Here is a 23411-nt window from a genome sequence, read left to right as displayed (position 1 = left end):
GGATCTCAAAAATGTCACTCAAATTAATGGAGTTTCGATACGACGTGGAGCACATCCCAGGGAGTAAGAACAGAGTGGCTGATTATCTGAGCAGGGCGGCAGCAATGGAGCCCAGCATGGAACACTGTGAAGCGGCGGAAGAATGGGTCACACTTACTGAAGACCTGGAAGTGATCATAAGCAAGCAGGAATGGAAACAAGCGTATGAAGAAGACCCTGTCCTGGAAGAAGTGAAAGCCCATATAGTGATGGGGTGGCCAATCAAAAACAAGACTGAGCGAGGCCTCATTCCATATTTCGAAGTTAAAGAGGAACTATCAATCGATGACCAAGGCATCTTCGTATACAGAGGAGAGAGATTCATACCTCCAGCAAGGATGATTCCCAGGCTGCTGGAGATGCTGCACGAAGGCCATCTGGGAGCAGGGAAGTTGAAACTAAGGGCCAAGCAGAATTATTGGTGGCCGGGAATGGACATAAGAGCGGAAAGACACGTGAGAGAATGCCCGAGGTGCCAGGGCGCGGATAAAACACTCAAACCGTTGCGTCCAGCCTTAGGAAAATTTGATCCCCCGAAGAATCCATGGGAGGAACTGTCCATAGACATTTTGGGTCCGATATTAAATGCCCAGGGAATACAGAAGTACATCTGCGTAATGGTAGATAGATATTCCAAATGGCCAGAATTGAGGATTGAAGAAACCATGGACACGGAGAGGATAGTGAGCTTCATGGCCGAAACTTTTGTGAGAGAGGGCATCCCAAAATGTGTCCTCAGTGACAATGGACCCCAATTCCGTTCTGAGAAATGGTCCCAGTTCATGCAGAGAAATGGTATCACGGCAAAGCACACATCAATATACCATCCCGCAGGTAATGGCCTGGTGAAACGTTTCAGTAGAGTAGTGATGGGCTCGATACAGGCAGCAATCTCAGACAACAAAGACTGGGAAGCAGAGATCTGGCACATGGTATGGGCATACAGAATAACACCCACGAGCACAGGCTATAGTCCCTTCCAGATCCTCAGAGGTCGTGAGCCTTTCACTCAGGACAACAGGATATGGAAGGAAAGAGTCATCAAGAGCGAGTGGTCACCGGCGGTGGTGCAGGCCAATCTGGAGAGAGCCCAAGCGGTGTACACCAAACACTACGATGCGCGGAGGAATGTGAAGGACACTGCTTTAGAAAAAGGCGAATGGGTGAGAGTAAAACTGGCCACATTGCAGAAGAAGGGAGAAAGCAAGTACAGCAAGCCACTACAGGTAGTGGAAGTCAGAGGCAGAGCAGCTTTGTTGAGCGATGGTAATGTGTGGTCGCAGGACCGCATGGCTAGATGCAACAGAATACTCTGCTGGAGAGGCAACAGAAGTGATGAAGATAGTGAGAACAGCAGCGATGACCCCAATGAGTATGGGGGAGAGGATTTGGACATTGGTGAGACAAGGCAAGAGGACCAAGAAACGTGTGGGGAGCAGATAATTGAAGAGGATAGAAACAGGAGTGAGCCTAGTGCGGCTGCGCTAGGAAGTGGTAACGATAATGCAGCGACAACTGCCACGTCCCCGGTAAGACTGACGAGAAGGGGCAGGGCGGTGGTTCAGCCTGCGAGGTTCAGAGACTATGACATGAGCCAGGACTTGTACATATGAGTGTTGGGAAAAAAGGGAGATATGTAGTGAGCATGTTAACGTGCACGTCACGTGGCTACGTGACGTGCGGTGACGTAGGGGAGTGGCGTGCGCAGCGAGGCATTAGCGCGTGAGCTGGCTGGAAGAGAAGACATGCTTAGCGCTCCTTGTATGATACTACTTGAATAAACAGAGTAAACCTGAAGCTTGCCTCCGAGAGTTATTGGGGGAAGGAAGTACATCATTACATACATGTGTCAATTTAGGTTCCAAGGTCACCTACGACTCGCTACTTTAATGCGATTGTCTAAATTGTAAAATGTAACTCAAAATCTTTGCTCGGTTGTGCCTAAGTTACAGACGGTACAGCTCCGCAATAACCTGCAATAACTGCGTGTCTCTTGTTCCCAAGCTGTGCGTTCTGCAACTCCGTAGTTGCCAACTGTCCCGTTTTTTCAAGCACTGTCCCAGCAAGTTGGAGTCTGTCCCGGGTAATATTGTCACAGTAACTGTTCCTCTTTATTACACATAGATACGTAAACAAGAACTTTCTCTCTGCAACAGGCACAGCCCAGTATTGCAAAGCGTCTCTGGATTTATTTTTCAAATGTTGGCAATTCATGTTCGAACTTGGAGAAATTCCAAGTTAAATGTATTAGCTTTAGAGAATGATATGATCCCAAATGCAATTGCCGAAAATGCTGAGGAGTGACTTAAAAAGAACCTGTGTAAAAACGGGTAACTTCAAAGACTTGGCAATCTAAGAGCAATGCTTTCAGTTCCAGGAACGTTATAATGCTCAGCAATTGCCGTTATGTTATTTAAATGAGTAGTTGTTACAACATCTACAGTCACAAAGAAGTGCCTTAATGTTTAACTGAGCATAATGATTTATGGGTCAATACGTTACCTCACCTGACGCTGATACAATCCAAACACCTCCCAGTGTTTCTCTGATTGTGCCGGCTGACCGAAGAGCCCATCTCCATGGATCTCATTTTACAGCTGTAACAGTTTTAAAGCTCTTTCATAAATAATTACCCTTGCAGTTTTAAGTCTTTAGCTGTTTGTTGCAGCGTTTTAGAAAGGATAGAATTGGTCAAAGTTACTCAAACAAAATGTCGAATTTCATACCACCGGCCAGACGGACCTTTGCGGTTTGGGACTATGTCATCTTCGCCGCCCTTCTCCTGGTTTCTGCCAGCATTGGAGTATTTTTTGCTATCAAGGAGAGAAAGAAAAAAACCGCTGGTGATTTTTTAGTGGCCGGTAAGCAGCTGGCATGTGGCCCAGTGGCTCTTTCCCTGACCGCCAGCTTCATGTCCGCGGTTACGATTTTGGGGACACCCGCAGACGTTTATCGATATGGAGCATGTTACGCTGTTTTCTTCCTTGCCTACACATTCGCCATCATAATCACATCGGAACTCTTTGTGCCCGTGTTCTACAGGTCTGGAACTACCAGTACATATGAGGTAAGGAAATAAAAGATATCCTACGACATTGATGTGCTGAAAAGGTATTTGTGCGTGATAGCCTGTTATATATTTCCCTAGATGTAAATTGATGCTTTACTGCAGAGTGTAATATTTAATATGAATTTTGCTACCAGAAAAATTCTGTTTAAAAACTTTCATTCGCCACTTTTGTAGGACAGCTTACATTTTAGTACCAAATATTTGCTATTTAAAATCCTAAAAAAACATAAGCAAACAAAAGCGATCATAAGCTGCTAGAAAACGTGGCCCATAAGTTAATTGTAAAGGTGCATATAAAGGTACTTTATAAGAAACGAAGTAATCACAGTAATCACGAAATAAAATATTACTGCAAAGAATGTACATTAATCTCGGAATTATTGTCAACACAATGATAATGCCCAAAAATCGTTCAGGATGCTGATTTCGTAAAAATGAATTTTTTATCCTTCTTGTTTTAATCATGTGTGTCAAGGAATATGTTTATATCAATTTTTATTAATGCAATTACATTTTCTACTTTATCACATAATATTTTTTTCTGAGTCCCTTTCTCCTTATGGTGTGTCCGTTTTAATGTTTTTGTCAGACTTTGTATTTTTGGCCTGGGCTTTTACCCTTGCATATGTTTGCTTAACCCTGACCCAGGAAATTTATCCCATTGCTACCTCACCAGACATCCACTGCTAATCCATGATTCCATATATCCATCTACTCTGCAATGCATCCACTCTGCCATCCATCTACTCTGCCATTCATCCATCAATCCTTCCACTCTGCCATCCACCTATCAAGTTCTCCATTGTGCCATGCATCAATCCACTTTGCCTTCAATCTATCCATTTATCTATTGATTCTGGCATTCATCCATTCATTCTGCCATCCATCCATTTGTCAACTCTGCCATCCATCCATCCTCTCTGCTATCCAACTACTCTGCCATTCATGCATCCTGCCATCCATACATCATTCACTCACCCAATCTGCCTTCCATATATCCACTCTGCCATCTATGCACCCACACATCCATCCCTATATTTACTCTGTCATACTTTCTTCTGTTCATCCAACTATCCATCCCTCCCTTTACTCTGGCATTCTTTCTTTTGTTTAGCCACCTAACAAATCACTCCCGTCCATCCACTCTGTCATCCTTTCACCTGTCCATCCACTATCCATCCATCCCTTTACTGTCCCATCCTTTCACCTGTTTATCCAGCTATCCATTCACTCATCCATCCATTTACTCTGCCAGCCTTTAACCTGCCCATTCACCTATGACCCATCCCTTTACGTTGCGATCCTTTCACTTGTCACTCAACCTATCATTCACTCATCCTTTCATCCACTCGCTCAGCCATGGACTCACTCATTCACCCGCTCATTCAGCCATACTTCTTTCTTTTCACCCTTTCACCCTTTCTTCTAATATTCCTTCTTTATTTCCTGTTCTATTTACCCAGCTGTATTTTTTCTCGCTTCCTCTTGCATTCCAGCTTTAATGATGAGCCTTTGTCTGCAAAAGATAAGGCCCATAAAGAGACCCAGCCCTTCTCGACATGATGGAAGCTTTATATTTACAATATGATGCATCATGTCGCAAAGAGTTAGAGATACGTCAGTATTTCTGACGTATCTGTAGGCGCAAAAATGACGCATTGCTGGAGTGTGTCACAAAAGTGACGCAACTCCAGCAGTGGGTCATTTCACATGGGAAATGTGCCTGCGCCAGTCTTACGCCTGCCATGAGGCAGGCGTAAGATATTGACGCATTTGCGTCCTAGAAGTGACACCGTGAAATCTTATAGATTTCACTGCGTCACTTCCACGAGGCTTACTTGCATCGGAACGCCCCCCCAGGCATACATTAGACCTTGCGCAGGTATAATGTGTTGCAGGGGTTTACAAAGTGACGCATCAACCTAGATGCGTCACTTTGTAAATATAACGCAGCATGGCACATTTTTTGAGCCTGCAGGTGCATCACAAAAAGTGACGCACCGGCGGCTCAAAAGTGACGCAAGGGCTCATAAATAAGCCCCTAAATTTTTTTGAGACAGATGTAGGGACTTAATAGATGGAAGATTTAGGTCAAATTGGATCATTGCATGCGGGTTTGCTGCTGCTAAATAATGATTCAACCCAGGGCAGCATTTTGGACCCAACGCAGCCTTGGCAATTTTTTCGGATGGGCCCCTGGGGATGTGGAGGGGTGAAAGGGGGTGATGCAAGTGTGAAGCAGTTATGTTACTGGGAGTTAATATTGCACCTCCGCTGCAAAACTAGCTCCCAGTAACAAAACCGGCCACCACCACTGGAAAACTGGGGGGGAGAGGAAGGTTGGTAGCCTGATCCTCTGGCTTCTCCTGTGAGGAAAGAGCAGGTTCATTCCGGGGCAGTTCCTTATATGCCGGCGTTGTGTAGTCTAGCGATTAGTGTGCGGTGAGAGACTGTGTCGAAGGCCGCTGACAGGTCGGGGAGGATGAGGGCTGTGGAGTGGCCTGGGTCCACATGCAGGTTTCACCTGCACCTCATCGCTGGTGGTCCAGTGGACCTCTGTCTCCATTCTCTTGTTCCGCTTTTTCTCTCCCTGTTCACTTGTTTTTCCCCTCCCTTTTATCTCCCCTTCACTCTCCTTCTGTGTCTTTCCTCTGTTTTTCACTCATTTTTTACCCTGATCTCAATCTCCCCCTTTCACTCCCTTGCTGTGTCCTCTGTGTCTTTCCTCCACGCTTTCTTGCACTTTTGATGCCTTATTTGCACGTTTCTCTCTCCTTTTTCAGCCCGTTTTTTCCCCACCGCTGCTGCCCCACGGCCCCTCCGTAAAATTGCTCTCCCTACCTTGCAGCTTCACCATTAATTTAGGCCTTCCCCTGAGCCCCTGCACTCTCGAGTGTTGGTGTTCGAGGTCCTGCTCCACCTGCAGGTTTCACCTGCTCCTCATCCCTGGTGGTCCAGTGGACCTCTGTCTTCATTCTCTCGCTCAGCTTTTCTCTCCTTTTTCATTCGTATTTTCCCCTCACTTCTATCTCCCCCTTCACTCTCCTTCTGGGTCTTTCCCCCATTTTCTGTAATTTTCCCCTCATTTCAAGCTTCCCCCTTCACTCTCCTTCTGTGTCTTGTAGCAGGGTTTCCGTTCTCCCACAGAACTGTGCACAGAGATCTAGAACCTGGGTGAGTTAGGGTGACCCAAAACTCACCTTAGTATCAGAAATCCCCTTACCAAGCTAGCTACAGTGTCTCATTGGTACTAACAACTTCCCAATGACTTAGACAATCCAGAACATGAACTTAGGGTACCTCAGGTATCGTCGAACACATGAACACTCTTTCGCTATATAATCATTTCAAACAAAAACTGGGAGTCAAAGAACACATGTGCACGTTTGAAATGTTTATTTTTCAATGCAAGGTTCTCAAACGCAGTATCTTATATAATATCAACATACATATTATGAAAATCAGAGTTATCAGCATAGTCACTAGTCCATAGTAAGCGAACGGTGATAGCATACTATAATGCAAAATCTATAGAAAGTTTGTATCACCTATATTTCGCGCACCCTATTTAGCATACTATCTTATATCCAAGAAGGTCTCATTTGGGTTTTTTGCAGGGCGGGCCCATACCTCTAATGGTCAGTAGGAGAAGATCACATCAACAGCTACCAGCTCTCTGCATGCGAAGCATCAAGTGTGTCGATTCATTCCCTGTAACTCTATCTTAAACCCGCGTAGAGCCCAATGTTGGCAGCAACATTATTTGTGTTATGTCTAATGTGGTGCGAGGATCAGGCTTTCAGCAACCTTGTGTTAGGTTATTCTTAGAGGGTGCAGTTCTCAGTGTGCAGACAGTTGTACCAAGCACAACTGATATCAGAGCAATAACATATTATTCTCAAATAAATCACATCTTTCGTCTAGGTTGAAAGCTACAATAACAATTAGGTGTCGTGTGCAAACTGAAGCCGAAGGAAAATATGTTGTTTAAACATTTAATAAACTCATGATAACTTAACACAATATATAGAAACACAGTAACCATATGACACCCCCCCAATGATCCGAGGACGGTTAAAAATGGAAAAAAACAAGCCAATACTATAAGAAAGGCAAAACATGAAAGCAGAGTTCAACAATATTGAGCCACGCTAAATGTATGTAAATGTATATAAGAATTAATAATACAAAATATGTATGAATGCCTATAGTGGCCACACAAAAATATAAAAAATTAGAACTTGAGGCCATTTATAAAATCATAGGCCCAGACCATATAAAAGTTGAATGCTCGTAACAGAAAAGGCACCATTCAGAATTACTAAAAAGTCACGTGCCATAATAATGAAAGTCTCCAAAGCCACTCATGGGTGGATAGAATATGCAAAATAGGTAGCCACAGCTTCCAACATGAAGTCACTGTCATCATCCGAAAACAGTTCAGCCATCCAATTAAGCAATGGGAAAGAACATACGTGCTCCTCCAGCACCGAATCCTCTAGCAACATCAGAGGACAACTCAGTGGGTTCTCGAGAACGCTATGTGCCAGAAAGTCATGCGCCGCTGCGGATATGTCCCACTGACCCATTAGTCCATGCATCGCTGCACGGCCATAACCCTTTCGCCAGAACAAACCAACTCGTGAGCAACTACGGGGCTCATCAGCTGATCAAAATCGACGTCAGGAGAAGTCGTCAAGCAGAGACACAAATCAATGGCCCAGTCGAAATCACAGCTCAGGCAATGAAACACAGGCTGGACACATGTGAAATAGGAAAATCAAAACGATAATCCAAAAGCCTTGCTTAAAGTCGCAAGCGGTAAGGTGCCATAGTAATCAAGCATCCGGTTGCGAAACAGTGTTAGAAGGGGCTGACCGGCTCCTTGTGCAGGATGGGCATCCATGTTTTATAAAGCAAAATATCACCAAAACGCCTGCAGCCAAAGCCAGCAAAACAGGGAATCCGCCAAACAAACTTGCGAATATAGAATGAAAGAACGCAGGGATTATACCAAATACTTTTTCAAATGTAGTCACGAGACCACTGCTAACCAATTTAAAAAAATGTGCGATTCCAGACGTGGAGGAGGCATTAAAGATCTGATGAACCAGCTCGCAGAAATGAAACGGCAAGTCAGTATTTAAAAGTGCCTGCACCTCTGTGCGTGTGTTAGCTATGTGAAGGACATAAGTTTCACGGGCCGAGCTCAGGGCCACTTCCTTCTGAGACAAAAGGGCTCTTATTCGGCTCAAGCCGTTGAACTCCGGTCTCAAGGTTGGGATGCGCGGCCAGATGGAAACATCTGAATTCCCATGCGTGGGTGGATATAACACGTTCTTGCAACACACCACACGTTCTGATACAGTAACCACATAGGCGATACCGACCATTAACCCACAACACGCCTCGTTATTCAAAAGTAAATAACTACCGTTAGACAATAAAGTGAATGTGGGAACTATTGCAGGAACCAGTGTGCCTTTTAAAACACAGGCTAAATTAGGCCTGTCCTGATTACAAGAACCATGCAACTGGATGTGTCTGCATATCAGTGAACGGTCAGGCGACTGTGTGCATTCTTCACCATTCAGATTCACTTCCTTCCCCTCCTTTAGACATCTGTATGTGTATGGTAAAGACCATGTCTCATGGAGGAAAGCACTGCCTAGTGGTTCATATCGCCCTATAGCAATATATCGCATACAATTTGTAAATTTATACAGAGAAAATGGTAAAGTAATAACACCATGGATAAGCCATGTAGCAGCAGCTGCCTCAGCTACAGAAAAGGGCAAAGATTCTAATTTTTCAATGTGTAACATAGAAAATGATGCATCTCGCATGGAAAGCATGCGCTGCTTGTCAGTCAAATTAAATGGGGCAAATAGTGATGAGACGTTCATATAACTCCAAGGCACTCGACCAGCCTTCAGAGTCTGTAGTGTCCAAGCAAACTGCATGACAGAACGCAATTGATTTTGACCATGATACAATACGGACACTTCATCATGCACAATGTCAACAACAGAAGACACAATATTGTTCAACGTGTAAATTCGGGAAGAAAGCATGTTAATACTGTTATCGACAACTGCAAGTACTTTTTCTAAATTTGCTTGGTCAATTGCCCTTAGGCGCTTAGCAGCCTCAATTTGAGAAACTTTCCAAATTTCATTGTAAACCGCATGAATCCACCGTTTAGATCTACCCTTAGCCGGGCCTTTTATAAAATCATTTAAATCCACATTTTCAGTTAACTGAGACAGATGTAGTTTAACTGTAGCTAATGTGGAATGTTGTAACCAATTCTGACACAGTTTCCCCACAGAATAAGTGGTGACAGTATAATCATCTTCAAAACGGGGATCAGGTCTGACTTCCGTGAACCCTTCAGCCAAACCCAGAAAACGACGTTGGCAAGAATCAGCACTCCTATGCCACATCAGCCAACCCTTGGAATCCAAACTGGAAACGTTAAAGGATGAATTGTGCAATAGAGCTTGCAACTCATGAATGGACAATTCAGTGTAATTACCCCAACCTGAATATTCTTCTAAATCGGGGATGATTGGTGTATTTAATTTTTTAGAAGTAGCCAATCCAAAGCATGTTGTTTGGAAAATGGATGAATTTAGAAACAACATGTGATTCGGGATGAGACATGCACGGTGCAAAGCCTCAGTGCCTTGTACCTGCCAATCTTTGGTACCCCAAACCGATTTAAGGTCAATTGTTCCTCTCCAAAACTCGTAGCCATCTACAGCTAATCTGTCTAGAAAGGACTTCGAATACAGCAATTTTGTATCGGTAAGTCTAACTTTGGACATGGACTTCTGTGTCATTTTGAAATAAAATGACTCAGGATTTGATTGATTAAAATCTGTAAAATAAGTGTATTTTTTCAGAAATGTATTGGAGCTGCCTCCTAATGGAGCAGGGCAATGTTCCCACTGTGTGTAATTTACAGCAAGTCTCCTAGAATTTGTTTTATGTAAAAAATGATTTCCACAATGTTGAAAACAAAACAAATCACCATAATTAATAGAATCTAAATACAGATCCTCAGCATCAAAGGCAGCATAGTATTTCAAATCAGAGAACAATGCTTCTACGGCCTGAATATCCCAACCATCAGAAAGTACATTTTGTTTAATCACATCTCCCATGTTTACTCTAAGCACATTCGGAACATTAATCACTTCAGTTGGCCCATGTATTTGAAATCTAACCGCATCCCACACAACCCCATCAAGGACAGGCCACGCAGTAATGTTGACTGTATTCAAGTTTCGTTTCAGTCATTGTGCTGAATGTGAAGAGGAAAGAGGGGCCAATGTTCCATTAAGGTACCGAATTCCTGTTTTTTCTTTAACGTAGTGACCATCGATCAGGCGGAAAAAATAAAACACAAAACCAATTGACATAAAAATATAAAATGAAAATAGAATCAACCAAACGTATGTCCAAGGGGGAATTAAAAAATGTTTTTTAAATAAAGTGGCATATTTCGCAATAGTTGAGGGTTTCTTTGAAAGTTCCGAAACAGAGTCAAAAGAGAATCTGGACTGGCCGGCCAAACGAGTCTGCAAATCTGGCATAGATAAGTCAGCAGGATAGGTGTAGTTCAGCTCATCAATGTTAGTAACAGGAATAGTATTTAATAAAGGACTGGATATGGCAGGCATCTCGAGGGACACCTCCTGTTCTGCACCAGAAGTTATTGCCAGCACAGAAGGCCTCACCATGGTAGGACAGGAAACAGCCGGTGTCATGCTATGAAGAATCGGCCACCCTGTGTGTCTTGACATTGTCAATAGAAATAAATCTGTTTTCCTTACGACCTGGAAGTGGTGGTAAAATGACTGTTCTTGTGCCCTTCACTCCAAGAACTCAAACCGGTGCACGTTATGAGGGACCAAACTCTTTCTTGTTATCGATCTTCTCTCAAACCAGTTCTCCAACTTGGGGTAGCCAGCCAATTACCGGGATCTGCAACGCATCATCCGATGTGGAGGGCAAATGTTCCTTTGCTAGACTGTCTCTGGTCTTTTGTAGATCCTGTAAAACATTGCAATGTTCATCTACGTCAAAGGCCGTGGCCTGGGCCTTGCAGTCTAGACCGTCGAGGTCAGGGACGTACATCTTGATACCAAAGAGCATTTCGTACGGGGTCCGCCCACCCAGAGACCTTCTAGGGAGATTATTAAGCGCACGCTTCACGCCATTGAGGTGGGCCAACCAGTTTCTGCCAGTGCCTATAACTCGAGCTGTCAAAGATTGCTTTAAGTCACGGTTCATTCGTTCCACTACACTATTACCCTCGGGTCTGTACGGACTCGAAAATTTGACTTGGACCCCCAACGAAACCATAGCATCCTTATACGCCTTAGAGGCGAAAGCCGGACCCTGATCCGAATGGAAGGTACCACAGGCAAAAATCCCTATAAAGACTCGCAAATCCTTGATGACAGTCCGTGAATCAGCGCTTCGATGTGGCCATACCCACACAAAGCGTGTGCATGAATCAACTGCTACTAAGATGTACTTGTATGCAGTATCAGAAGAAAATGGACCTCAGTGATCCAAATAAACGCATCCAAGCGGTTTATTAGAGATGTACAACTGTGTCTGAGGCGGACGCGCAGCAGTTGAAGGTTTAATCTGCTGGCAAATGTCACATTGAAGGACATAATCGCGCATCTGTTTGTACAGTCCCCGCCACCAGAACCTTTGTTGTAGCTGAGTTACAGTGGCTGAGACGCCCGCATGCGCAGACGCCACACCTTCATGAGCCGCTGTAATCAAAGCAGCCCTGCGATCCGAGTTGGGAACTAGACGTTCGCCAACATCAGGAATTTTCACATAAGGAAGCTTATCGGGACTTAAGTGGTATGTGCATTTAGAAGGGAACCCCACAGGATATTTACCTCCCTTCTCGGTCGCAGCAACAGCTGCCAAGATGTCATCATCTATTTTGCTTTTGGACCTCGTGACTGCTGAAACTAAGTATTTCGATACCGCTGACTTCGCAGCTTCATCAGCAAGCGAATTACCAACAGCATGGACCCCCACGCGCTGATGGCCGAGAGTATGAATCACAAACACGAGTGGCAACTTCTCTTTAAGTTCCGCCACTCGTACCCAGATCATTTTATGTTTTATTGTGCTACCTTTGGAATCACGAAATTCATTCTGAATCCAAAAGAACAAGTTCTCATTGTAAGACTGGACACAGTAGTAAGAGTCACTCACGATCAAAGTCGTCACACTAGGATCAGCGTACTCCAATGCAAGCATCAGAGCACAAAGCTCTGCTAATTGTGCGGTGCAGTCCCCAAGCGTCTGCGTGTGCACGACACTGGACTTGAACTCATCGTTCACCATGGCACCGACCACAATGGCGCAAGCGGAAACGTAGGCATGTTTAGAGCCATGCGCAACCTGCGCCGAACCATCAGTGTAAATGATGCAATGGAAATCCTCCAACGGCCGCATTGCTAAAGGAGCAGGATGAACAAATTCATACTGTAAGTACTCCTGCGACCGTAAAGTGGCGTCAAAAATAAACGTGACATCCTGGGATGTCAAGGATGCAGCCCACTGAATCCACCTAGGGTGCAAAGCTTTGGAATTTGGTACACTGGCTTTCGTAACTGCCTCCAAGGCAGGACACGGGGTAACAACCAACATGCGTTTTCCTTGCGACAGGGCACGTTCTTTAAGAATTGCCATCTGCACCGCCGTTAAAACTTTCTCCACATTGGAAAAACGCAGTTCAGCCGAAGTGTACAATTGTGACTTGTAAGCAATAGGTACTGTATCTCCTTCATTAAAAGTCAGGTACGTGAAACCCACCGCCCCAGGGATAATTCTTATCACCAGGTTGGTCTGGTTATCACGAGTCTGTAAATATTCAGAAGCGAGCAAATCAGCCTGCAAAGACTGCAGAATGGCTGAATGCTCAGGCAGCCAGCATGATTTGGAAAAAGATGGTTGTATCAAAGCATACAAAGGCTTGATACGCTGGGCATATTCCGGAATGTAAGTCCTCCCGAAATTCAAAAAAACCAGCAAAGATTGTAATTTTTTCAGCGTTGTCGGAGAGCGCAACAGTGCGCATTTCTCCAGGAAGTGAGGTGCCAACCCCTTTCCCTCGTTGTTAAGCTTGTAGCCGAGAAACAACACTGTGTACTCTGCAATGTGCGACTTTGCAAAGTTAAACTTGTAACCTATGTCTGCAAAGTTACAAATTATGCTATTTACTCGACACAGATGCTCCCAAAGATCGTCGTCTGTGAGATAAATGTCATCCACATACGAACAAGCAGCTGGGTCGAAGCCCTCCAAAAGAGAGACTATGCGGGCGGAGAATACTCCAGGATTATTCTTATAGCCCATTGGGAGACGCCGAAACATTTTTTGCACACCGCCGCATGTAAAGCTGGTCCATTGGGAACTTAGACCATCTAATCTATGGGCATAAAAACCATTGGAAATGTCAAGCGTGGTTTTGAACCGTTTACGCTCAAGACTATTCACTAAAGCAGAGCCGTGAGTATTCAGTACTGCGCAGTTACGGTAATGCGAGTTTAAATGTCTATAATCCAAAACCAAACGATATGAGCCGTCTGGCTTGTTTACAGTAAAAAGGGGGTTATTCATCGGTGACACACACGTTTCAATTACACCTTGATATTCCAATTGTTCAAGGATAGCCGCGACTGCAGCTTTGGCTTCACGCCGTATGGGATATTGAGGTTGAGGCTGCGGCTGAGACCGTAACGGAATCTCGTGGCTTTGAGACAATTTATCCCAGCCACACTGATTGCGGTACACAGCCGGCGCAAGCGCCAGAGCCCACTCTTCTGCAAAATGCAGGGCCTCCACTCTCGATACAGTGTGCGCGAAACTGGGGAGGATCACCTCCTCCCCTCGCTGAGCTGCGAGAACAAAAGGTGGGGGCCAGTCAGCCTCCGAAAGCAAAATGTCATACGTTGACGAAAGATTTTCCCAAAATACCCCTTTTACAGTTTGCTGCATGTCACCTTCTATTAACAGGACAATTTCAAAAAGACGTTCAGGGGGAGCAACATGCGTATCAGCAGTTTCAATTACAACATAAGTGTCAGTCGCTGTCACCTTCAACAGTGGACGGAGGGCCTCTCTCACTATGGTAATCTCTGCCGCGCTGTCCAGCAAGGTCAGAGCCCACGTCAAATTCCGAAGCCGCGTTCTCACTATCTGGGGCATATCGATGCGCTGTCAGGGCGGCGACTTTCTTCGTGGCAAACTGTGGTCTCTTGGGCGTAGCGCCTTCCTGCTGGTCTCCACCGTTACGCGGGCGGGGCTGACCACGTCCTTGCTGGCCACCCCGGCCCCTGACGCCCCCTCCACCACCGGTTGACGGAGCCGATGAGTCCTGAAAGGAACGAGGAGAGCGTTGGTCAGAAGCCTGAAACCTTTCAGGTGATTTAATCATCGCGCGATCGCGCAAATCATAAACTCGATCCGACTGCGCAGGCAACGGAGACGCAGGAGCAGAAACCTGTGTTTGTTGTTGTTGTTGCTTACCCTGATTCTGCTTTTTAGGCCAATTTTGTTTCTTGGACTTAGGTTGACCACTAGTTTCCAAAGACTGACCCTGGGGCTGCTTTTTCTCTTTATCAGAAAAAGTATTAAGACCCTTTGCATTGCGGCCAACTGTTTTATAAGCCGCCACAATTATCCTTGCTAACTGACGGGGTTTCTCGGCCTCGGGAATTAACGCTAAAGCGTTAGCAACCTGAAAGTTCACTGCATCCCCCTTGACATTTGCAAGGATCAGATCGCAAACTATATCAAAGGTGCCACACAGGCGCATACCCAACTCAACCGCCGACTCCGGTCCGTGATCGTCTTGAACACGTTTAAGGACCGCATCCAGATTGGTCACAGACGGGGTGCCATAGCACCTCGAATAGACCGCTGTAAAAGTCTTACCCCAGGTCTCACAGTCAACAAGTTCAGGGGCCAAATCTTTCGGTAAACTAAGCATAAGAATCTGGTGTTTGTCACCAGGATTCGTATTAGGAAACACAGCTTCCAGCTGGCCGAATTTCTCCGCAAGCCAGAAAGGAAAATCATCCTTATCCTGGGGCTTCTTGCCCATTACGGAATTCACCATGACAGGATTGATTTTCAAACCAGCCTGTTCTGCTCGAAGCTGCGCACCCCTAGGGGCTGCGTCCTGAACATTACGGCTTCTGTAATGAACAAGCGCTCTAATCACAGACACTGCGACCTCATGAAGACGTCGCAGATCAGCCACGTTACAAGTGGCGCGATTAGGGTGAGGAGTGAATCCAGCCAAAGCGGGCCAATTAGTGCCCGGAATGGACAAAGGACCCAACCTCGGAGCGGTTAAAGCGTGTGGTAGGGCGCCACCAAACCAAACTCCATGCTGCCAAGCATCAATAGGAACCTCCAGTGCTCTGTACGGAGCATATTCAACCGGTACAGCTGTAGAAGTGTATGTATGGAACACTCCAGAATTAGCGTCCACCGCCGGAAATGTCACCCACGATTAAAATAGTTCGTACGGGTAAGCATGTTCCACACTCACCACCAGAACCACAGCCAAGCCTTCCACAGGGACATTAAAAGCCCGCAAGTGGTCACGCACCGCAATGCGACTATGCTGCGGGATGTCCACGGCTTGTGCCATGTCAGCACAGGAGCTCGAAAGAACAAAGTATACTTTGTAGCACAACTGGGTAGTAATTCAAAGAAACCGTTTTAAATTAATTCAAGCTTGAAAAAGACCTATGTCAAAAATAGGTAGGTTGTCCGACACCACCGTTTTCCGGAAACGGGAATGAAGGGGTTTAGGTTTGAATGATATACTACTCGAGTGTCATGATATAAGGCCAACAACGTATGGGCGCCATGTAGCAGGGTTTCCGTTCTCCCACAGAACTGTGCACAGAGATCTAGAACCTGGGTGAGTTAGGGTGACCCAAAACTCACCTTAGTATCAGAAATCCCCTTACCAAGCTAGCTACAGTGTCTCATTGGTACTAACAACTTCCCAATGACTTAGACAATCCAGAACATGAACTTAGGGTACCTCAGATATCGTGGAACACATGAACACTCTTTCGCTATATAATCATTTCAAACAAAAACTGGGAGTCAAAGAACACACATGCAAGTTTGAAATGTTTATTTTTCAATGCAAGGTTCTCAAACGCAGTATCTTATATAATATCAACATACATATTATAAAAATCAGAGTTATCAGCATAGTCACTAGTCCATAGTAAGCGAACGGTGATAGCATATTATAATGCAAAATCTATAGAAAGTTTGTATCACCTATATTTCGCGCACCCTATTTAGCATACTATCTTATATCTAAGAAGGTCTCATTTGGGTTTTTAGCAGGGCGGGCCCATACCTCTAATGGTCAGTAGGAAAATATCACATCAACAGCTACCAGCTCTCTGCATGCGAAGCATCAAGTGTGTCGATTCATTCCCTGTAACTCTATCTTAAACCAGCGTAGAGCCCAATGTTGGCAGCAACATTATTTGTGTTATGTCTAATGTGGTGCGAGGATCAGGCTTTCAGCAACCTTGTGTTAGGTTATTCTTAGAGGGTGCAGTTCTCAGTGTGCAGACAGTTGTACCAAGCACAACTGATATCAGAGCAATAACATATTATTCTCAAATAAATCACATCTTTCGTCTAGGTTGAAAGCTACAATAACAATTAGGTGTCGTGTGCAAACTGAAGCCGAAGGAAAATATGTTGTTTAAACATTTAATAAACTCATGCTAACTTAACACAATATATAGAAACGCAGTAACCATATGACAGTCTTTCCTACATTTTTCACTTATTTTTTACCATCATCTCAATCTTCTACTTTCACTCTCCTTCTGTGTCCTCTGTGTCTTTCCACCACTATTTCTTGCACTTTTGGTGCCTTATTTGCACTTTTCTCTCTCTTTTTGCCTTTTTCCTTTTGCTTTTTTCATCCAGTTTTTCTCTGCCACTGCTGCCCTCGCGGCCTCTCCCCCCAGCAAGACCAGTGCGACCGGCCCAATCCAGCTCCCCTCCCCGCTCCCGCCTCCCAGCTGTTCAGCCCTTCCCGACCCCTACTTGATGGCGGCCACTGCGGGGACAAGCGAGCAGTGGGTCATTTCACATGGGAAATGTGCCTGCACCAGTCTTACGCCTGCCGTGAGGCAGGCCTAAGATATTGCCGCATTTGCGTCCTAGAAGTGACGCCGTGAAATCTTATAGATTTCACTGTGTCACTTCTACGAGGCTTACTTGCATCGGAACGCCCACCCTGCATACATTAGACCTTGCGCAGGTATAATGTGTTGCAGGGGTTTACAAAGTGACGCATCAACTTAGATGCGTCACTTTGTAAATATGACGCAGCATGGCACATTTTTTGAGCCTGCAGGTGCGTCGCAAAAAGTGACGCACCGGCGGCTCAAAAGTGACGCAAGGGCTCATAAATAAGCCCCTACATTTTTTTGAGACAGGTGAAGGGACTTAATAGATGGAAGATTTAGGTCAAATTGGATCATTGCATGCGGGTTTGCTGCTGCTAAATAATGATCCAACTCAGGGCAGAATTTTGGACCCAAAGCAGCCTTGGCAATTTTGTCAGACGGGCCCCTGGGGATGTGGAGGGGTGGAAGGGGGTGATGCAAGTGTGAAGCAGTTGTGTTACTGGGAATTAATATTGCACCTCCGCTGCTAAACTAGCCTTCAGTAACAAAACCGGCCACCACCACTGGAAAACTGGGGGGGAGAGGAAGGCTGGTAGCCTGATCCTCTGGCTTCTCCTGTGAGGAACGAGCAGGTTCATTCCGGGGCAGTTCCATATATGCCGGCGTTGTGTAGTCTAGCGATTAGTGTGCGGTGTGAGACTGTGTCAAAGGCCGCTGCCAGGTCGGGGAGGATGAGGGCTGTGGAGTGGCCTGGGTCCACCTGCAGGTTTCAACTGCACCTCATCGCTGGTGGTCCAGTCGACCTCTGCCTCCATTCTCTTTTTCCGCTTTTTCTCTCCCTGTTCACTTGTTTTTCCCCTCACTTTTATCTCCCCTTCACTCTCCTTCTGTGTCTTTCCTCTGTTTTTCACTCATTTTTTACCCTGATCTCAGTCTCCCCCTTTCACTCCCCTTCTGTGTCCTCTGTGTCTTTCCTCCACTCTTACTTGCACTTTTGATGCCTTATTTGCACGTTTCTCTCTCCTTTTTCAGCCCGTTTTTTCCCCACCGCTGCTGCCCCACGACCCCTCCGTAAAATTGCTCTCCCTACCTCGCAGTTTCACCATTAAACGAGGCCTTCCCCTGAGCCCCTGCACTCTCGAGTGTTGGTATTCGAGGTCCTGCTCCACCTGCAGGTTTCACCTGCTCCTCATCCCTGGTGGTCCAGTGTACCTCTGTCTTCATTCTTTCGCTCAGCTTTTCTCTCCTTTTTCACTCGTATTTTCCCCTCACTTCTATCTCCCCCTTCACTCTCCTTCTGGGTCTTTCCCCCATTTTTTGTCATTTTCCCCTTATTTCAAGCTTCCCCCTTCACTCTCCTTCTGTGTCTTTCCTAAATTTTTCACTTGTTTTTACCATCATCTCAATCTCCCACTTTCACTCTCCTTCTGTGTCCTCTGTGTCTTTCCACCATTCTTTCTTGCACTTTTGGTGCCTTATTTGCACTTTTCCCTCTCTTTTTGCCTTTTTCCTTTTGCTTTTTTCAGCCAGTTTTTCTCCGCCACTGCTGCCCTCGCGGCCCCTCCCCCCAGCATGAACAGTGCGACCGGCCCAATCCAGCTCCCCTCCCGGCTCCCGCCTCCCAGCTGTCCAGCCCTTCCCGACCCCTACTTGATGGCGGCCGCTGCGGGGACAAGCGAGCAAGACCACTGACTCACTGGCAGTAAAATTTCTCTCCCTCCCTCGCAGCTCCACCATTAAGTGAGGCCCTCCCCTGAACTCCTCCGGAATTCTCGAGTGTTGGTGTTCAAGGGCCTCTTCCACTTGCAGGTTTCACCTGCGCCTCATCCATAGTGGTCCAGTAGACCTCTGTCTCCATTCTCTCGCTCTGCCTTTTCACTCGTTTCTTTCCCTCACTTTATCTCCCCCTTCACTCTCCTCTGGGTCTTCCTCCATTTTCTGTTGTTTCCCCTCATTTCAAGCTCAACCCTTTACTCTCCTTCTGTGTCTTTCCTCTGTTTTTCACTTGTTTTTTTACCCTCATCTCAATTTCCCCCTTTCACTCTCCTTCTGTGTCCTCTGTGTCTTTCCTCCACTCTTTCTTGCACTTTTGCTGCCTTATTTGCACTTTTCTCACTCTTTTTGCCTTTTTCCTTTTGCCTTTTTCAGCTCGATTTTCTCTATCACTGCTGCCCCGCAGCCCCTCTCCACCTGCACGACCAGTGTGACGGGCCCAATCCATCTCCCCTCCCCAATCCCGCCTCACAGCTGTCCAGCCCTCGCCGACCCCTACTTAATGTCGGCTGCTGCGGGGACAGGCGAGCAAGACTATTGACTCATTGTCAGTGAAATTGCTCTCCCTCCCTCGCAGCTCCACCATTAAGTGAGACCTTACCCCGAGCCCCTTCAATCCAGAGTGTTTGTTTTTCGAGGCCCTCCTCCACCCGCAGGTTTCACCTGCACCTCATCCCTGATGGTCCATTGGACCTCTGTCTCCATTGTCTCTATCCGCTTTTCTCTCCCTTTTCACTCGTTTTTTTCTCTCACTTTTGTCTCCCCCTTCACTCTCCTTCTGGGTCTTTCCTCCATTTTCCGTAGTTTTCCCCTCATTTCAAACTCCCCCTTCACTCTCCTTCTGTGTCTTTTTACTCCGTTTTACACTTTTTTTTACCCACATCTCAATCTCCCTCTTTCGCTCTCCTTCTGTGTCCTCTGTGTCTTTCCTCCACTCTTTCTTGCACTTTTGCTGCCTTAATAGTACTTTTTTCTCTCTTTTTGCCTTTTTCCGTTTGCCTTTTTCAGCCCGCTTTTCCCTGCCACTGCTGACCCGCGGCCCCTCCCCCCTAGCACGACCAGTGTGACCGATCCAATCCATCTCCCTTCTCCAATCCAGCCTCCCAGCTGTCCAACTCTCCAGACCCCTACTTAATGGCGGCCGCTGCAGGGACAGGCGAGCAAGACTACTGACTCATTGTCAGTGAAATTGCTCTCTCTCCCTTGCAGCTCCACCATTAAGTGAGGACTTCCCCTGAGCCCCTTCACTCTTGAGTGTTGGTTTATGAGGCCCTCCTCCACCCGCAGGTTTAACCTGAGCCTCATCCCTGGTTGTCCAGTGGACCTCTGTCTCCATTCTCTTGCTCAGCTTTTTCTCTCCCTTTTCACTCGTTTTTTTCCCTCACTTTTATCTCCCCCTTCTGTGTCTTTCCTCCGTTTTTACTCTTTTTTTACCCACATCTCAATCTCTCCCTTTCATTCTCCTTCTTGCACTTTTCTCTCTCTGTTTCCTATTTCCTTTTGCCTCTTTCAGCCCGTTTTTTCCCGCTGATGCTGCCCCTGCGGCCTGTCCCCCCCAGCACGACCAGTACGGCCGGCCCAATCCAGCACCCCTCCCCGCTCCTGCCTCCCAGCTGTCCAGCCCTCCCCAGCCTCTACTTAATGGCGACCGCTGCGGGGACAGGCGAGCAAGACCACTGACTCATTGTCAGGGAAATACCTCTTCCTCCCTCGCAGCTCCACCATTAAGTAAGGCCTTCGACCGAGCCCCTGCACTCTCCAGTATTGGTGTTTGAGGCCCTCCTCCACCCGCAGGTTTCACCTGCGCCTTATCCCTTGTTGTGTTTCGATTTAGATTCTGTATGAATTTCCCGATTCATGCCCTTATATAGGTATATTTCATATTGCCCTTATATAAGCATAGAAATCCAGTCCTTATTTAGGCATAGTCCATGCTACCCAAATACAAGCACCCCTATTTACATCCGTTCATCTACGTCACAACGAGTTCTTGTAAAACCAGACTCTTAAGCTTTAGGGACTTCCCCTTGCCTGGATATTGATTTCTCCAATAACTCATTTATTATGCATGAACATCTATTCCTTTGGGGTTCATTCATGACGTTCATATGCCCGACTTCTACGTCAATACTGGCATTCCTAAACACCTTCAAGGTATAAATATACCTTCACTTGCTATGGCAAGGCACGGTGCGGTTTGGCTACCTACTTGCATGACACAGCTCCCCACAGCGAGTTCCGAAGGAAGTAATCTCCCCAACTGACGCACTGACCAGACGCTGTCATCCTCCTCGCCGAGAATCCAGCTCCAGTGTTTCTGACTCCCCTTGCGGGGTTTTAGAGAACCGAGTCCTGGGAAAGAGATACCAACCTCTCTCATTCTAAGTTATGGAGCTGATTAGAACCTAGAGAAACCTTTGGCAATTCTTGGCAAAACAAAGCTAAACTATAACGAAAACAGCACCTACTTCTTCCCTTGTAGTAGACTTAGGTTAGGTACAGTGGGGTAGGATTATTTTAGAAGCATCAGTTGAGTATTTTAGCCTGTGTTATTTATGTATGTATTTTTATATTTGTCATAGCAACCGACCATGCTATTAAAGTATTATTTTATATTACTGTTTATTGGGTACGCATTATACTGCGCAGTCTGTCTTACGATTGTAGCAGTTCATATCTCTTGCATGAGAAAGAAGACTGTTCAATACACCTTTTGTTATTGAAACGCCAGTCTCTCGATTTCTGTGCAACTCTGTATAAACGAAACATGCACGATTGACTGAGTGAAATAGTTATCTTTTGTTACCACGACTCTGAAGATATTGTTCCGACTTTAAGGGAAACAAAGTTGTCATGTTTATGCGGTTGTCAGAGACCAATCTCTTCTTGTTCATTCGAAAAAGTTTCTAGTGACCTCTGGGTTAGCTGGCACACACAATTAAGTTTAATGTACTCGATAGAGACATACTGACCTCAGTCCTATGTCAAAACTATAGTGTATATTATTTCAACGCGCAGAGCTGATTAGGGATATAGGAACTACACTACATGGCGCCCAACGGTTTGGTAAGGCACTCATTTAACGCTAGATACTGAAGTAACTCAGTTGTACTTTTCTCAGAGACCCTCTACTCAGAATACTCCAATAGACATCTGGAGTGGGTAGGGATGATATGCACCATAGCTGAGTAGGACGAAAAATCCTATGTATTAGCTTTTTGGTTTGTTCAACGTTGAAGGATACAGTGTTCCAAAATATTGTGCATCTTATCTTTGTTCCCTTGAAACTTGCTTTGCATTTTTCATTAAAATATGTCTGAGGACAACAACATCGAAATTGGTGGAACTACAGGTGACAACGCCGAAGCAGCTCTTAACTTTACAGGTTTCCAAGAAACTGATGCGAATGCTGTAATAATTCCTCCAAATTTAAGGAAAGCCATCACTATAGAACTTATAAAACATGGCCTATCATCAAGAGGTGGTAGAGCAGTTTTTGTGATAGAGGCACATGAATATCACCAGACAGAGGTATTCTATTCGTGGATAGTCTTCCCAGAAGCAAATCTAGTAACACGTATGTTTCACTTCTATGAAGAAGTTGATCCATCTGAGGAATATATTCCTCTTGAGGATGTTGAAATTCCACTCACATACCAGGAGCCCAAAAACATTTAGATCACATTACCAGGCTTGGTCCACTAGGTAGACCAGGAGCAACAGGGCCGATTTTAGCAGGTTATACACATCATTCTGAAATTGAAGACATGACAAACGTAGAATTACTTGCTCAACTTAGAGAGTTAATCAAAATCTACACACAATTGGTCCAATATGTCATGCAGACTCTCACAGTCCAACCTCTAGTGGTTATTCCACAACAAACCCCTCTCCAGGGGAATACACTAAAAATTACACCACAGACTTTACACGCAGTCATGGATAAATTACCAGCAAAACGTGATCAAATTCTGTTCTGGATAGCTCAAAAAATTACTCAAATTGAAGCAGTATTTCCTAATACTAGTGCTTAGGAAAAACACAGAGTTTTGATAATCTGTTTATCAATGGGGATCACACCACATCTGGAGGACTGCACTACTTGAGGTACAGTCTTCGCTGCAATCTACACTAAAACACATTGTGTTCCGTCCATGGCGGTAATACCTGACATCCTGAAACAGATTCAAAATGAATACGGGGCAGAGCCTGCTCTAAATTTGGGTGTGAAATTACTGAAAATTTATCATCAATAATATTATCTAACATTAAAGGAGAAGCATCATCAGTGGCGATCC

At 45.5% G+C, this 23411-nt stretch overlaps 1 protein-coding gene across 1 annotated transcript in view; it reads left to right on the top strand.

The window, feature by feature from the left end:
* Positions 1-2574: 2574 nt before the first annotated feature.
* LOC147729176 (sodium-coupled monocarboxylate transporter 2-like) overlaps positions 2575-23411 on the top strand; it is a 514719-nt gene continuing 493882 nt past the window's right edge. The window contains exon 1 of the mRNA XM_086959489.1: positions 2575-3106. Coding sequence (XP_086815615.1) covers positions 2750-3106 — 357 coding nt within the window. The 5' untranslated portion in view covers positions 2575-2749. The remainder of the gene's footprint in view (positions 3107-23411) is intronic.

Source organism: Lissotriton vulgaris, chromosome 2_2, assembly GCF_964263255.1.
Source record: "Lissotriton vulgaris chromosome 2_2, aLisVul1.2, whole genome shotgun sequence".
Taxonomy (NCBI): domain Eukaryota; kingdom Metazoa; phylum Chordata; class Amphibia; order Caudata; family Salamandridae; genus Lissotriton; species Lissotriton vulgaris.
Note: the sequence above shows the minus strand (reverse complement) of the source record. Positions and strands in the feature narration are given on the sequence as shown.